The 17,963-nt window shown below is 41.9% G+C and overlaps 1 protein-coding gene across 2 annotated transcripts in view; it reads left to right on the top strand.

Moving 5' to 3' along the window:
• Nucleotides 1–17,963, top strand: part of GSDME (gasdermin E) — a 144,902-nt gene that overhangs the window by 100,612 nt on the left and 26,327 nt on the right. For both annotated transcript variants that reach the window (XM_089673210.1, XM_089673209.1), the window contains exons 6-7: nucleotides 2,490–2,678; nucleotides 12,113–12,240. In XM_089673210.1, the coding sequence (XP_089529336.1) occupies nucleotides 2,490–2,678; nucleotides 12,113–12,240 (317 nt within the window). The remainder of the gene's footprint in view (nucleotides 1–2,489; nucleotides 2,679–12,112; nucleotides 12,241–17,963) is intronic.

Below are 17,963 nucleotides of genomic sequence, written 5' to 3'. Positions count from 1 at the left end.
GTACAGCGCTGAGTGAACTATTGGCGCTTTATAAATACTGTATAATAATAATCAGTCTTTGCCCTCAGGGAGGTTACAATCTAAGGTTTCTATCTCACATTTATAAATACACATACTAGGGCCATAGTGCACATGAGCCAATTAACCTACCAGCGTGTCTTTGAAGTGTGGGAGAAAACTCACGCCAGCACAGGAAGAACATGCAAACTCCATGCAGATAGTGGCTGAGATTCAAACTGATGACCCCAGTGCTGCAAGGCATTAAGAGAATAAAAAATATTTCCAATAACGTTTCCCTGGGGCTGATGTAGTAATGAATTTGGCAGAAATAAGCAGTGTTTTTATTTGAAGCGTACATGAGTTAACCTTGAGCTTGTAGAAGAACAGGAGCAGTCTGCTACTCATCTGTGAAGTGGTATGTACCCAGGCATGAGTCTCCTCACTGCAGCTGTCAGTGTGTGATGTCATTCCTACCTTGGCCTGTGGTGAGGGCTGTGTGAGAACAGCGTGGAGTCTGGCAGGGTGTGAGGATAATGAATGGTTTTCTTTCAGAGCAAAGTTATATTACCAGCACAAGAATCATGACACAACTCTTCCCATAAACATCTTCTACCGATACACACAATACTTCTCCATTATGGTTTTTTTTTATGTGGCCGTTTTTAGGCTTCAGAATTCAGCGATCATGTAATATCAGTAAGATTTGAGTTATTTATCTGAATTGAATTCTTGATGCTGCATGTCTACATGCATACTGTTTCATATTTGGATTATAGATTTCATATAAGGAGTCTTAAAATAAACACTCTCTGGTTTTCATCTATAAATTTAGTAAGTATAATTAAATTTGTGCTTATTGATTGAGGTCCATGTATTTAAACCCAAAACAAAAACTGTACTACATTACATCTTACCAGTTCTTAGATGTGGTGGCTGCATTCATTTTCTATTTTAGATCTTTTCACTTTGTCCTAAAGTGACAACGCTCAGTCACTATACTGTATCTGGGAAGGAGCAGTGATTGTCATTCTAGGTTGCTCACTACTAAATTTGAATTACAGAACATCATCTTGACTCCATACCAAAGGGGGGGGGGGGGGTTGGTCTGGTAGTTCATGGGTGTGAACTGAGAAAGCAAAAGATAAAATAATTGGATCTCAGGAATCCCACCAATGCAATACGTGGCGGTTCTGTCCACAGTATAAGTGGAAGGGTGTCATCAAAAACTAGGCAAGCCTGGCAATATTGCTTGAGGTTTCATAACAGCACAGAGTTAAATGGATTCATAACAGGATCAACAGGTAGATTTTTGTATTAATTGAACTGCTATAACAATATACTTTTAAAGCTGAAATTTATTTATAATTTGACTGCCCTGTTTCCTTCCACCCCATCAACTCCCTATATATTTTTTTACTTCCTTTCCTTTTTCATTAAGACTTATTTTAAACCCACTGATGTCATCCCTGGCTCTGTCACTTCAAGCAATGAAACGGATGATGGCTGTTGGGAGGAAATGGCAGGATGCTGTGCATAGCTTTCTGAAAACATCACAGCACCCTGCCTCGTTGCTCATATCAAGAAACCTCTCCGCTCATTAAAGGAGTCGACTGCCTCTTGGGGGGAGTTATGCAAATATCAATATTACTGGACTGGTTGGTGTCAGTCTGGAGAAGTGGGAATTCCTAGGCGGACTGTCATAGGTAACGTCCACATAACTGGAATATTTAATAAATACATTTTTTCGTATCTTCAGCATTAGCAAAGTCTGCAAAGTGTATAAATACAATTTTATATTCTGTTTCCCTATATGAACTTAACAGGCTTTAGAAGTGTTCATTGTGACTAATAGGAGGATGCTAACAATACTTGCTTTTCTGTGCAACATAATACTGATGTCTAAAATTATTTGCAAACATTAATGTTTCACCACTTTGATTTAATATCCAGGTAAGTAAAATACCCTTTTTTCAGGTAAAAAAATGTGCATTTTTAATTTTTATTTTTTTTTTGTTTCTGGAGCCTCTAAAGCATTGTACCAGCGATCAGCAGATCGCAGGTGCTATGCAACTCTCCCCCTGACCTGTCAGTACATCTGCTTGCTCACACATCCCGTATGGGCAAGCTACTTACTGGCAGGCTGAATGAACTACCACGGCGCTGTGGAGCAGCATGGTAGTTCATTGAAAGCTACAAGTTGAAAGCCGCAAAGGCTATCGGAACTCGTAGTTTTCCCATTCACAGAATATTGTTCTCCCCCCCCCCCCCCCCCCCCCCACTAGCTGTCACAATGGGGGGGAGGGGTTGTGGAGGGCTGGTAATGTTATGAAAGGTGGACTTTAATCCAGCATTGCACAATGTTTGGTAAGTAACCGCAACCATTCAGTCATTTTCACTGGTCTAATGTGATTACATTGTTAAAAAAATATGATTGACTGTTGTACAATATTATTATATTGCCTGCTTCACATTTGTTTTTCTTTTGACAGAATTCTGTTTGTTGTCTGAAATACAAGGAGGTTTTGAGAAGGAATCCATTGAAAAGCATGAGCAGCCAAAACCACTACTGAATAACACTGTGTCACTGTTTGAATGGGACATGGTGGATGGATGCGGAAATATCTCTGTGGATGGAAAGGCCGTCTCAAGCAGTGACTCTGTGTCTGTCATAAAAGAAGGTGAGTTAGATTGAATATTAGCCCCATTTCCTGTATCTGAGAACTGCTACTTCCTCACTCATTTATTTACTTTCCATAGTATGCCTCAAAGCCACTTCCTTTTTATATAAAGCAGGTTACCTTGCATCACATGTAGATGCATCTCAAAAGAAATAGGTAGATAGATAGATAGATAGATATAGATATATATCTATAACCCTGATCTGTTTGATAAAACCTGTTTTTTGTTTTGTTTTTCACCTATGTAATTAGTAAGGTATTACTTATACAGAGTAAAAATAGAAACTGTCCACAAATCTGGCAATAAAAAGGGAACGGGAGAAGCTCCAAGTGCAAACTTTAGGACAAGTTTACTAAATCACAAAATTGGCCATTCACACTTTAAAAAAGATAAGAAGGCTCATCGCTTAAAAAACACCGTGACAAGATTGCTCATCTCTCTGGGATAAGGAAGCTGGCTGGGAATTAGTCAACATCTGGAATGAGGGTGGAACGCACCGTTGACCGTAGCGCTGGCGTGATGACGTCACTGGAAGGAAATGTGTTTTTGAGCATGCGCAATGCCAACTCTGGGCATGCACGCTCCTTTTTCGAGCTCTTCCTTGCTTTTGCTAAGCTTGACAAATGAGCTCGTATGCCCGGAGTTGGCATTGCGCATGCATGTTCTGAGGACATCCTTTCAGTGATGTCCTCACAACAGTGCTGTGGTCCACGGTGCATTTCAGTCTTCTTTCCGGATGTTGGATAGTTCCCAGACAGCTTTCTAGCCCTTAATCAGGCTCTTCCTTCTGCCCTTTTGCCACAAGGAAACTTTCTTGTACGGAGACACTTATCCCATTTCCACACCTTACTACATGAGTACCCCACAGGGGAATACCCTCATCAGTAGCAATGGTGGAAATCGGGTACATGGAAACCACATAAAAGCTTTGGCTTCAGGCAAAATCATTGCCAATGTAGACATATTCACTTCTGCTGTGTGCAAAAGCCTCAGCATAGTTGCACTTTATTCTAATCTATCTCGACATGTAAGAGCTGCAGAGACTAAAACGCCATTTCCTATTCATGAACAAAAAGAATAGGAAAAGAAAAGGAGGAAATGGCCCCCACCCCTTTGTTATGGGACTGTGGCAGGGGAAATAAGGTTTCAAGTCCCCCCACTGTATAAATACAGTGGGGGATCATTCTAGAAGGTCAGAAGGGTTTTTATTCTTCCACCCCCACTGGCGTGTGGAGGAGAAAAAAATGTTAGTTTCAAGTTCCCCCAGGATATACTAATATAATGGGGAAGCTTCTAGAAAATAGGAGTTTTAAGCCCCAACTACACCTGGACAATTTTCAGACCCCCCCCAGGGTATATTATATAATGGGGAAGATTCTAGAAATTGAGTTTTTAGCCCCCCACTACACCTGTACAATCCTGGAAGAAAAAATTGAGCAATAGGGAGAAGAATTGGAGAGAGGGGAGGGCTGTAAAAGGGGGGGTCCTTGGGAGGCATCTCTGTGGTGCTCCCTCCCACCTGCCCTTTTCTTCGCTGTCAATTGGTAAGTATCATATTTAAGGTTAGAGGTTTAACTGTGAGTGATTGTCCAAGAATTGTTGTCACTCCAGTGTTCGTGGTGATATATAGTGTGTGTAACACTTATAGCAGCCGGGAGTTTACATAAAATCGCAATCTAGCAACCGCTGTCTATAAACAGTGATGGTAGACAAGTGCTCAGTTATGCCACATCCTCAGGTCACCCATGAAAAGTGGACTGCTGTGCAGTTAATGTGGATATCATTATGTACTGCCACATGATCAAAAATCTTGCCCTTTTAGAAGTTTTTTCACTTTTGGCGAAATTGCTGAGGAGGAAACCAAATCATCTTTTACAGTAAAAGGCAGTGGTAGAATATAAAGGTGTGTTTTGTGTAAGTTAATGGAAGGTGAATAAGCTGGACACTGCTTAGAATAAAAGGCCCTCTAAGGCTACTTTACAATTCTTTAACCACTTGCCTACATGGCACTTATACTCCCTTCCTGCCCAGGCCAATTTCCAGCTTTCAGCGCTCTCACACTTTGAATGAAAATTGCGCGGTCATACAACATTGTACCCATATGAAATTTTTATCATTTTTTGTGACAGAGCTTTCTTTTGGTGGTATTTAATCACCTCTGGGTTTTTTATTTCTTCTTAAACCAACCAAAAACCACTGAAAATTTTGAAAAGTTTTTCTTAGTTTTTGTTTATAAAATTTTGTAAATAAGTGATTTTTTTCCTTCACTGATGTGCGCTAATGAGGCTGCACTGATGGGCACTGATAGGTTGCACTGATGGACACTGATCAGTGGCAGTGATGGGCACTGATGAGGAGGCACTGGTAGGCGGCACTGACGGGCACTGGTAGGCGGCACTGACGGGCACTGGTAGGCGGCACTGACGGGCACTGGTAGGCGGCACTGACGGGCACTGGTAGGCGGCACTGACGGGCACTGGTAGGCGGCACTGACGGGCACTGGTAGGCGGCACTGACGGGCACTGATAGGCGGCACTGACGGGCACTGATAGGCGGCACTGACGGGCACTGATAGGCGGCACTGACGGGCACTGATAGGCGGCACTGACGGGCACTGATAGGCGGCACTGACGGGCACTGATAGGCGGCACTGACGGGCACTGATAGGCGGCACTGACGGGCACTGATAGGCGGCACTGACGGGCACTGATAGGCGGCACTGATGGGTGACACTGAAAGGTAGCTCAGACGGGCACTGATAGGCGGCACTGATGGGTGACACTGAAAGGTAGCTCAGATGGGCACTGATATGTGTCATTGATATGTGGCACTGATGACCACTGACACAAGGCACTGACAGGTTGCTACACTGATCATCAGGGCACACTGATCATACATGTACATGTCCCCTCCGCGGAAAGCCGATTACCTGCTCTCCTCTCCTCTCGAGCTGTCAGCGTGACAGCTTGAGAGGAGAGAAATGCCGATAACCGGCATTTCCCTGTTTACATGTGATCAGCTGTGATTGGACACAGTTGATCACATGACTGAGCCGACATCTTTGGCTCTTTCTGTGATCGGTGATCCGCTGTGTTCGAGGGACACAGCGCACCGCTGATCGCCGAGCATGCGCAGTGAGAATGGGAAGACGTTATGACGTCCTCCCAGAACGAGAGAACCACCTTGCATCCGTCATATTACTATATGGTTAAAGACCCCAATGCATTTAGTGCAATATGGGAATTACATTACCTATACAGTCATGGGCAAAGCAGTAATTAAGGGTTATAAAGTGCCCAGTACAAATAATCAATATTGATGCAGCGCTGATATAATTAACAATAAGGTGGGTTTCAACCGTGAGAAAATAGTGAATTCTGTGTCAAACAGCTCGCACAATCTCGGCCCACAGTGACTCCCTCTATAACATAATTGCTGTTTATAGACGGTAAAGGCAAAAAATGCAGTCTACAGTAGATATAGATGCATAAACACGTTTTAGAGGACACACATGCTCCTGTGCTCATGCAAAGTGGTAGGTGATAATCCTTGTATGGCTAGCATGCCCGCTCACCTTCCCCCTGCGACCCACAGGGGCCAAATAGCCTTACGGGTCACACCTTGACCCTATGCGTTTTCTCCAGGTGCAAGACACTCTTCACTCTCCAATGCTCTCTCCTTCACCATCTGCTATTCCCCCTGAATAGGTACCGCTGTGCATGTACTCAAAAGCTCATGGGATGGTGACAATCATGAAACAAAAACACAAAGATCCTCCATAGTGCAAAACTGTATATCACGTTTATTCCGTTTAAAACCGCCAAGTTGCAACTCACATTTCAGCAGACGAAATTTCACTTGTGACACCTCTCATGGGTGTACTGAGGCACTCTGGTGTAGCAAAATGGCGCCAACCCGGAAGTGCGTCACTACGTCACATCTACGCGTTACGCCACGCCCCTCGTAGCTTCGTCAGGACGAAGCTACGAGGGGCGTGGCGTAACGCGTAGATGTGACGTAGTGACGTGGTGACGCACTTCCGGGTTGGCGCCATTTTGCTACACCAGAGTGCCTCAGTACACCCATGAGAGGTGTCACAAGTGAAATTTCGTCTGCTGAAATGTGAGTTGCAACTTGGCGGTTTTAAACGGAATAAACGTGATATACAGTTTTGCACTATGGAGGATCTTTGTGTTTTTGTTTCATGATTGTCACCATCCCATGAGCTTTTGAGTACATGCACAGCGGTACCTATTCAGGGGGAATAGCAGATGGTGAAGGAGAGAGCATTGGAGAGTGAAGAGTGTCTTGCACCTGGAGAAAACGCATAGGGTCAAGGTGTGACCCGTAAGGCTATTTGGCCCCTGTGGGTCGCAGGGGGAAGGTGAGCGGGCATGCTAGCCATACAAGGATTATCACCTACCACTTTGCATGAGCACAGGAGCATGTGTGTCCTCTAAAACGTGTTTATGCATCTATATCTACTGTAGACTGCATTTTTTTGCCTTTACCGTCTATAAACAGCAATTATATGTTATAGAGGGAATCACTGTGGGCCGAGATTGTGCGGGCTGTTTGACACAGAATTCACTATTTTCTCACGGTTGAAACCCACCTTATTGTTAATTATATCAGCGCTGCATCAATATTGATTATTTGTATATATATATATGTCCATTTAAAAGGTGAGGATTGGATGTTGGCAGCTGTCTTTATATTATATATTGTAAACGTAGCAGCGCAGGTGGATTTACTACTTATTTCCTTTGATTTATAAAGTGCCCAGTGCAGTGAGGTCCCTGAAGCACTGAGGTTGTTGGAGAAAATGTACCAATCTCCTGAAGTGCAAGCATTGCGCTGGAGTTACCATATTTTGGTATTGGAGAAAATCATTCTGCCGTATCGCATAGCAAGGGCACACATGTAACTTTCAGGTACATGTAATCAATGCTTTGTGTGAGCTTTTTCCCCACTTGCAGATCGCTTTTCAGAGAGCATTTGACAGGCGTGGGGAGGTGTAGTTTTGCCTCCTTATTGCCTGCTTTAATCCCTTTGAACTCTGCACTAGCGTACCACAAACACATGCATTCATTGAACATGGTTGTGGAATGCTTGCATAGGGGCTCCTCTCACTTGAATATGTCTCGCTTAGGGAACGTTATGCCTGCTAAAAACGACAGGGGCTATAATTTCTGCCATGTACACTCCCAGGTGCCACACTTACTGTTATAAGGGGAGCTGTTGAGGGTTGTAAAATGTCACAATCCTGGAGTTTTATACCCCCCCATCTGCTAGTGTGAAGGTGCCCTAAGACCCATGTCGCACAAGCAACTTTTAGCAGCTACAGGAGACTGTTTTGTTTGCTGTTATCCAACTAGATAAAGATTTGCTGTTGCTGGCCTCAATTGCTTAGCTAGCCAAGTACAAATCGATGGTGTGCTGTGGCCATCAGCAACTGCATTGGATGACATGAGTAGATACTGAAGCTGGCGATCCTGTGCAATGCTGCAAAAAGCCAATCACTTAGCGACTCAGCTACAAATCAATTTCTGTAACACTGTTATTCTGCAGCAGCTACAAATTTCCATTACAAAATTGCTAGTATGGCATAAAGCTAACTGTAACTTCTACTAAAAGCAGAACTTCAGCAAATATTGACTAAATGAAAGAGGCATGTACAGTTGTGTTCAAAATAATAGCAGTGTGTTGAAAAAAGTGAATAAAGCTCAACATCCTCCTAATAGCTTTTATTTCCATACTCACAAATGCATTGGGAACACTACACATTCTATTCCAAATCAAAACATGAAGAAAAATATATCAAATTTGTGTTTTTCCTCAAAAAAAATGAAGAAAAGTGAATATTAGACTGTTCGAAACAATAGCAGTGTTTTTGTATTCTTCTTTAAAAACTCAAACATTCACTATATAAACTGAAAAATGTTTGAAGATTTTGCTTTCCTTTGAATCACTTAATGAATATTTCGTTGTATAAGCACTGTTTCTGAGAACTGCTGTACATCTGTGTTGCATGGAGTCAACCAACTTCTGGCACCTGTGAACAGGTATTCCAGCCCAGGATGATTGGACTTCATTCCACAGTTCTTCTCTATTTCTTGGTTTTGCCTCAGAAACTGCATTTTTGATGTCACCCCACAAGTTTTCTATTGGATTAGGATCCGGGGATTGGGCTGGCCACTCCATCACGTCAATCTTGTTGGTCTGGAACCAAGATGTTGCATGTTTACTGGTGTGTTTGGGGTCGTTGTCTTGTTGGAACACCCATTTCAAGGGCATTTCCTCTTCAGCATAAGGCAGCATGACCTCTACAAGTATTCTGATGTATTCAAACTGGTCCATGATCCCTGGTATGCGATAAATAGGCCCAACACCGTAGTATGAGAAACATCCCCATATCATGATGCTTGCCCAACCATGCTTCACTGTCTTCACAGTGTACTGTGGCTTGAATTCAGTATTTGGGGGTCGTCTGACAAACTGTCTCCGGCCACTAGACCCAAAAAAACAATCTTACTTTCATCAGTCCACAAAATGTTGCGCCATTTCTCTTTAGGCCAGTCAATGTGCTCTTTGGCAAATTGTAACCTCTTCAGCACGACTTTTTTTTCAACAGTGGGACTTTGCGGGGGCTTCTTGGAGATAGCTTGGCTTCACATAGGCATCTTCTAATTGTAACAGTACTCACAGGTAACTTTAGACCTTCTTTGATCTTCCTGGAGCTGATTGTTGGCTGAGTCCTTGCCATTTTGGCTATTCTAGACATTCGAATGGTAGTTTTTCCCTTTCTTCCACGTCTTTCAGGTTTTGGTTGCCATTTTAAAGCATTTGCGGTCATTTTAGCTGAGCAGCCTATCATTTTCTGCACTTTATATGTTTTCCCCTCTCCAATCAACTTTTTAATCAAGGTACGCTGTTCTTCTGATCAATGTCTGGAACGACCCATTTTCCTCAGAATTTCAGAGAGAAATGCACAGTAACCAGCATGTACAACATTTGCTGCCTTCCTTAAATAAGGGCAATAATTGCCACCTGTTTATCAAAGAATGAATGACCTCACGAATAGAACTCCACACTGCTATTATTTTGAACATGCCCCTTTCAATTAGTGATTCAATTACACAGAATCAGCAGCATGCATGTCATGACTGTTGGGTCTGTTGGATTTCTATTACTCTACTACACCTGCTAGTAAATTATTTGCCATATAGAAATATTTCTACCAAAAACAGTGATTGATCAGGTTAGTGATGTCGGACTATTATTTTGAACACAACTGTATATTCTTACTTGAGTCTTGGTGTTTTGTTTATTTCTTTGCAGTAGTCCAGTGACTACAGGAGTTTCCTGTAAAGACCTGTCAGTGCTGCTTTCTCACTTAAGCTGGGTACATACGGACCACAATTCATCCGATTTAGCAGGAACCAGATGAATTTCTAGCTGTGTGTGGCACTCTCTGTTCAACAAAAGCTGATCCTTAGACCTGGCTTCTTGGTTGAACGGTCCTGCTGACAAACCAGCATTCAATTAGCCACTGCAGTGTTGATCAGTGGTCTCTAACAGAGGGTGGGGGGGTGATGAGGGTAGGGAGTCCCAACTGTCATAATACAATAATGCAGTGGGGGAGATTCCTGCATTCACCTTGCTTGGGTGGATGCAGGAATCTGAGGGTTTTTTTTTTTTTTTGTTCAGCCCTCTGGTTGAACACCGAAAAAACAGTGTGTACCCAGCTTTATTCTGCAGGGTGACTAGTCTTGTATCTCTGCAGGCAGCCTGTAGTGAGTTGCTGGATCCTTCCCACAACTCTGCTGTCTGCACAGGCCTATGTTAACCCAGAAATTATGCCACTGCTACTTTTACAACATGATAGCTGGGTTCACGAAGGCATTTGGTGCATTTGAGTTCACTTATATCCTTTTTGGCTATTGAGGAATGTATTTCAATGAAAATGTTTGTGCCCAGAGTTCAGCTTTAGACAAAATTCACAACATTTTAGTATATTGTGACACCCTAAAAGGATTTTCTGAAAATTTCTCAACTTGCGTTATAAATCAGCTTGTTCGACTGTTATCTGTATCTTGGTTTTAGATTCTGCAGTGAGCAGAAGAGCTGGCAGTCCAAATGTTCTTTCTCAACATGTATTTCAACCTTTTCTGTTGGTGCAGTTCCCCCAGGGTCAGCTCAGGAGAGAGCCCCTCTGAGATCTGTAAGCCTACACAATGCAGTTTAGTCTAATGCACCCCAGCGTCCTGACTACAAATACCTGCTAAATGCTGATAACTGATTAATAGTTATAGGTTATAAACATTGGCTAAAAATTAAAACACTTTTTGCATCAACATATTATGTGAAGCCTTGTTTTCAAATATTATCCTATTCCTAGTGGGCATTTTAAAAGCTGAGGCTTTATTGTCCATTGGATTTTTTTAATCTTCGCAAAACCAGGCACCAGCTCTGTTATCGACATCCCAATGGGGAGGATTTTCAGCTCTTCTGCTTTCTATTGCTGCCTCACATACACTGAGTATTGCACCAGCAACACAATTTGATTGAATACCAGTCACAAGTCTTACTGACTTGATCAAATAGTTGTATGCATTTGCAGTTTGTAGAGAAGTTCCCTGCTTAACATGCACACCATTTAGAGCCCTGAATGTGTATGATGCCAAAATGTTGGATAAAATATCACATCATTCTAGATCACCTTTTACACACATGACCTGCATGTTATCAGTAATTTTAAGGAAGAACGCCCATCTAAACAAAAACTTTCATGAGGTTTGCCCTAAATTTATGGCGAAATTTGATTGATTTATTTTTATTAATAGCGAAAAAATAAAACTGCACAGGCAATCAAATACCACCAGAAGAAAACTCTATTCGTGGGGAAAAAAGGACGAAAATTTAATTTGGATGCAGCTTCGCATGTCAGTTAAATTAACGCAGCGCTGTAATGCAAAAAATGGCCGGTTAGGAAGGGGGGGTAAATCCTCTGGACGGCAAGTGGTTAATGACTGCAAAACTTTATTTAGCTTTTTAATTCTATAAAGTATTCCTAGTAAAACATTGTTGACTGGTAAGTGTTGGAAGTGTGTTCTGAGTATTGTATAAGGCACTGACAGGAGATGGCAATGAGTCACAAAGCTGTGTTCTGTTGCTACTGTTCTAATGTTTGCTGCGGTAATGCACACAACTTTTCAAAGCACGAGACTCAGCAGGATGCAACCAGCACTAGCAGATTGTTTAACTAACATGAAATTCACTGAACCATACTGTAGGAACAAATTCATTAAACCGTTTTCATCTTCTAAAAGTCTGTTCCATAGTGTGAGATATTAATGCTAGGCTTATGTCATATGCTGTTGTATCATTACAACATAAAGTCACTTTGATTCTTTTTTTTTTCCTCCCTTAGATATAGTGGAGCTAAAAAATCCTTTTTCTGTACTGCAAGACCTTCCTGAAGCCAAACGTGGAGAGCTTTATAATCGACTTTTGGAAATATTAGATGATGGGCAAACAGTCACTTGGCTACAGGCTGTGGTAAGATTGACCAACTCTTTATTCCAGCTAAATAATAAATGTGTCTTCTGAGCCATATCAAACCAGAATCTACCTGCTATAGTTAAAGTGCATGGCCTTGCACAATTGAGTACAAACTATACAGCAGTAAATGTACTTGTTTTGTGCACTAAATTGTCTTCTGTGATTTTAGGAGCACAACAGCTCCCAGTTGTTGAATCTGACCCTGTGCATACACTGCTACGAATAGTTCATAAAGAAAAAGCTACACACATAACATTTTATTTAACCACCTCCCACCCGCCATATAGTAATATGATGGACGCAAGGTGGTTCTCTCATTGATGTCCTCCCATTCTCACTGCGCATGCACGGCTCAGGGATGATCAGTGTGCCCTGATGATCAGTGTAGCCCCAGCAGTGCCACCTGTCAGTGGCCATCAGTGCCTCGTGTCAGTGCTCATTAGTGCCTCGTGTCAGTGCCACATATCAGTGCCCATCTGAGCTGCCTTTCAGTGTCACCCATCAGTGCCAGTCAGTGCCGCCTAACAGTGCCATGTATCAGTGCTGCCTTTCAGTGCCCATCAGTGATGCCTGTCAATGACCATCAGTGCCACCTACCAGTACCTCCTCATCAGGGCCACCTACCAGTGTACATCAGTGCAGCCTCATTAGCGCACATCAGTGAAGGAGAAAAATCACTTATTTACTAAATTTTGTAACAAAAACTAAAACTTTTTTTTTTTTTTTTCAAACTTTTCAGTGGTTTTTGGTTTGTTTAAGAAAAAATAATAAACCCAGAGGTGATTAAATACTACCAAAAGAAAGCTCTATCTGTCACAAAAAAATGATAAAAATGTCATATGGGTACAGTGTTGCATGACCGCGCAATTGTCATTCAAAGTGCGACAGCGCTGAAACCTGGAAATTGGCCTGGGCAAGAAAGGGGTAGAAGTGCCCTGTAGGCTAGCGGTTAAATTAATCATTAATCAGGTTTATTTATGAAGATGATGTAGCAGCCAGTGCAAGCTGTTCAGATTTCAAAATGTTTCTCATTTAGAATCTGGTTGCTTTGATCTTTTACGCCTTGCATTTGCTCCTGAAATAAAGTGTACCCTTTTAGTTCTGAACTTTTACACATTGTATTATAGTTCCAAATTGTTCAGAATTATTGATGAGTCTGCATTGTTATGATGTACCAAGGGGAAAGATGGTAAAATCTGTTTGAATCTGAAAAGACTGAAATTTTGGGAGCTGCTGTTGCCAAATTGTTTTTGAAGGTGGAAGCTATGAGGTTGTCATCCTTGTCCTTGGTTCTGTATTTATAGAGACTGACCCAAAACAAGCTTATGCATATCAGTTGTCACGGCAGCCTACATGAATCTGCTTGTTTCCAGTCCATATTATGGTGAAAGAAAGATAATAGTAACAGTCTTATGGCCTCACAGGACGTTTTAAAAATGCTCCTCCTCTTGGCAGCAGCATTTTGGCAGAAAAAACGCCTGACACTTGTCAAAGTGTCTAACGCTTTTCAAGTGTCATTAATTTCATTGGCCAGAAAAATGATTTATTCTGGCCATTGAAATGAACACTCAAGCACTAAATGTTAACACTCCTTTAGGCGCATTTACACTCATCAAGCATTTTTTCTGCCAAAACGCTGCTGCTCCTGGACATACTGGCCCTGTTTTTGTTTTTTTGTTTTTTTCCTGCTGGCAAACGCTACTGTTGCTAATAGATTTTAAAAGTCTGTGTGCATGGACACCTAGGATAACATGGAGGGCCGTTTGGAAGCAGTTAAATAAAACCGTCTGACGCCCCTAAAAGTGGCTGCAAAAAAAGTTCTGTGTGTATGAGGCCTTAAAACCTGCGCCTACAAAAATGATTCAGTGGTTCCCATATTCCTGTCCTGACTGGTTGCTTTTAAAGTGATATTAAGGGCAAATAAAATAACAAACATGTTATACTTACCTGCTCTGTGCAGTGGTTTTGCACACAGCAGCCCCAATCCTCCTTTTCTATGGTCTCCTGCCACGCTCATGGCCCCTGCCAAGTGCCCCCAGAGCAAGCAGCTTGCTCTGAGGACACACAAGTCGGTTCACTTTCAAGCCTCTACTCTGCATGTGCATTCACACATGGTTGCTGCTCAGCCCCGCCCCCTCTCCTCGGCTCATTGGCTGTGATTGACATCAGTGGGAGCCAATAGGAACAGGAAGTGAGAGAAAATCCCTGCTAATTAAAGGAATCCCTTTGAGGAAGGGGGGTTCCCAGGTCTACAGAGCTAGTGTCCCCATTGGTAGATTTCCCTTCTATTACTGTTCTGGAGACAGCTCAGAATTTGGGATTTTTTTACTTGTATGTTCAATGATAACGGTAACAGGACAAACAGAGGGGATGAATCTCCCTAACAGGGACACAGGAATAAAAACTGACAGGTGTTCTAATCCCTCTCCACTCTCTCCAGACTTAAAGCATAACAAAAAGACAAAACCTTTTTTTTTGTTTTGATGTTCTCTGAGAAATTTTGAAATTTGACTTGTTGATTGTAAGTGAAGAAATGCTGCAAACCTGGCTTTACTAAATGCAACAGTGTCTGTGGAATTCCCTCAGGACACAACTTTTTTGTACAGAGTTCTCTATATAGGTTTCCATGACAATAAGCATGATTTAATCATTTTAATAATATTGTGTCCATATGTTCCTTGGATTTTTTTCAAAGTAGAGACAGAACCGTTCATATTATCAGCCCGTGCCTCCTGCTGATCAGATAGTGACAATAAGCAATGGGTGTTTATTATCATTTTATTTTTTGTATATTGTCAATCTTTTCAGCAGTGCTGTAACCCCAAAATACTTGAAATGTAATGTCCCTACTAAATTTACACAGGCACACAAAAATCATAAAGGCTGTCTTTATATTTTGTGAGGAAACTGAACCTTACAGTCACAAAAAGAACATACAAATGTCATGTAGACACTATGGGGTTGATTTACTAAAGGCAAATAGGCTCTGCACTTAATCTGCACTGCTTTAGATCCGAAGAAGAAGCTCTGAAATGAGGCGAAGCTCTGCTGATTTCTTTCATCCAATCGTGTGTTTTTTTTGTTTGTTTTTATTTATGTTCCTTGCATGTTCCCCTCAGATCTAGAGCAAGTGCTCTTGGAGTACACAGCCTATTTGCCTTTAGTAAATCAACCCTTGTGTCTGATGGATTTTGATCTCAGGATTCTGGAATTGAAAGCCCATAATGCTGATTAAGCCACCATCCTGATCAAAATGAACTCTTCTGGGCTTGCGTGAACACAAGGATGCAGGATAGGAAATATTACTGCCTTAAAAGTTGGTGGTTATGCTGTCTAACCATAACATGTCAAATCTATCATAAAGTTGAACGTTCGCATTTATTTTAATTTTGCTAAGATATTTACATTTTTAAATGCATATAGCACACTGCATGCTGCACATTTAAGCATATTATTTGCTGTTTAGGACAGAACAAACCAACTCATTTTTTCAAGGTTTATATTGGTGTTTAAATAAGAATCGGCCTTCAGCGGGGTCAGAGGAGAATTTCTGCAGTGACAGGACTTCAGCATTTAGCTGAAGGGCATAATTGTTTTTTGTTTGTTTTTTTTTGTTTTGTTTTCAAATCTACTGTATATTGTGTATATTGCAACTTCTTGTGCTATTTAAATATAGCTGATTTTGCTCCATTCTGCACTGTCAAACAGATAGCTATCAGTACATAGACATCAGATGTCTCTGTTCAAAACAAGTTATAACTAGGGTTATTTAAATAATTTTTTTAAACGTTTACTTCTGATTATAAAAATTAAGTGTAAATGTCTAAAGTAACATTACTCTAGTATATATATTACACACATACTGCTAAAAAATAAAAAATAAAGGAACACTTTTAATCAGCGTATAGCATCAAGTCAATAAAAAGCCTGGGATATTGATCTGGTCAGTTAAGTATCAGAGGGGGCTGTTAATCCGTTTCAGCTGCTTTGGTGTTAAATTAACAACGGTACACTAGATGGGCAAAAATGAGAACCCCCAAAACAGGAATGGTTTTACAGGTGGAGGCCACTGACATTTTTTTCACTAGTTTTGCATTTGGCTAGGGTCAGTGTCACTACTGGTAGCATGAAGCGATACCTGGACCCTACAGAGGTTGCACAGGCAGTCCAACTCCTCCAGGATGGCACACCAATACGTGTCATTGCTAGCACAGTCTCAAGAGCTTGGAGGAGATTCCAGAAGACAGGCAGTTACTCTAGGAGAGCTGGACAGGGCTGTAGAAGGTCCTTTACCCATCAGCAGGACCGGTATATGCTCCTTTGTGCAAAGAGGAACAGGATGAGCACTGCCAGAGCCCTACAAAATGGCTTCCAGCAGGCCACTGGTGTGAATGCCTCTGACCAAACAATGATAAACAGACTTCGTGAGGGTGGCCTGAGGGCCCAATGTCCTCTAGTAGGCCCTGTGCTCACTGTCCAGCACCATAGAGCTCAATTGGCATTGGCAAGGTGGAGAAGTTTTTGCTACCTGTAAAATCGTTCAGCGTGACCATTTTGGTGGTGGGTCAGTGATGGTCTAGTGAGGCATATCCATGGAGGGATGCACAGACCTCTACAGGCTAGGCAATGGCACCCTGACTGCCATTAGGTATCAGGATGAAATCCTTGGACCGATTGTCAGACCCTACGCTGGTGCAGTGGGTCCTGGGTTCCTCCTGGTGCACGACAATGCCCGGCCTCATGTAGCGAGAGTATACAGGCAGTTCCTGGAGGATAAAGGAATTGATACCATTGAATCCCCACACTCGCCTGACCTAAATTCAATAGCACACTACTGGGATATCCTGTTTCGGTCCATCTGATGCCACCAGGTTGCACCTCAGACTGTCCAGGAGCTCAGCGATGCCCTGGTCCAGATCTAGGAGGAAATACCCCAGGACACCATCCGTCATCTCATTGGGAGTATGCCCCAATGTCGTCAGGCATGCATACAAGCACGTGGGGGCCATATAAATTCCTGAGTACTATTTTTGTGTTTCAGCAATGAAATTTCAGGAAAATGGACTAGTATGCTACATCATTTTTGCACTTTGATTTTCGGGGTTTCTTTGAATTTAGTCCTCTGTAGGTTGATAATTTTCATTTCCATCAAACAACGGGGCATCCTTACGTTCCTAATACATCACCCAGTCCATAGCAGTATAGATATCCAGCATATTTTTCCCAATTGAGATCTGATGTGCTTTCAAAGTGTTCCTTTAATTTTTTGAGCAGTGTGTACACACACAGACACACACACACACACTCTTATACAAAATCTGCAGGGCATCAAATAAGTGTGTTTGCCCACTTACAAAAAAATTAAGGGTCTCTAATTTTTTTATCATAGGTGTATTTTAAATGATAAAGAGAGAATATCAACCAAAAACACCTGATACCAACATTATAAATTGAGTTGCAGTTCAGTGGGTAAAATAAGTGATTGATCCACTACCAACCAACAATAATTCTGGCTCCCACAGGCTGTGCTCATGTGGTACACAGATTAGGCCTGTCAATTTAAGAAGGTGCTCCTAACGACAACTCTGTGTATAAAAGACAATTGTCCACAGAATCTTTCTTCTATTCAAACCTTACCACCATGGACAAGACCAAAGAGCTGTCAAAGGATGTCAGGGACAAGATTGTAGACCTGTACAAGGCTGGAATGGGCTATGAGA

The sequence above is a fragment of the Staurois parvus genome, unplaced genomic scaffold (genome assembly GCF_062004578.1).
Source record: "Staurois parvus isolate SC_StPar_1 unplaced genomic scaffold, SC_StPar_1.0 ptg000136l, whole genome shotgun sequence".
Classification (NCBI taxonomy): Eukaryota; Metazoa; Chordata; class Amphibia; order Anura; family Ranidae; genus Staurois; species Staurois parvus.
The sequence above is the reverse complement of the archived record's forward strand: the minus strand, read 5'-3'. Positions and strand labels throughout refer to the sequence as shown.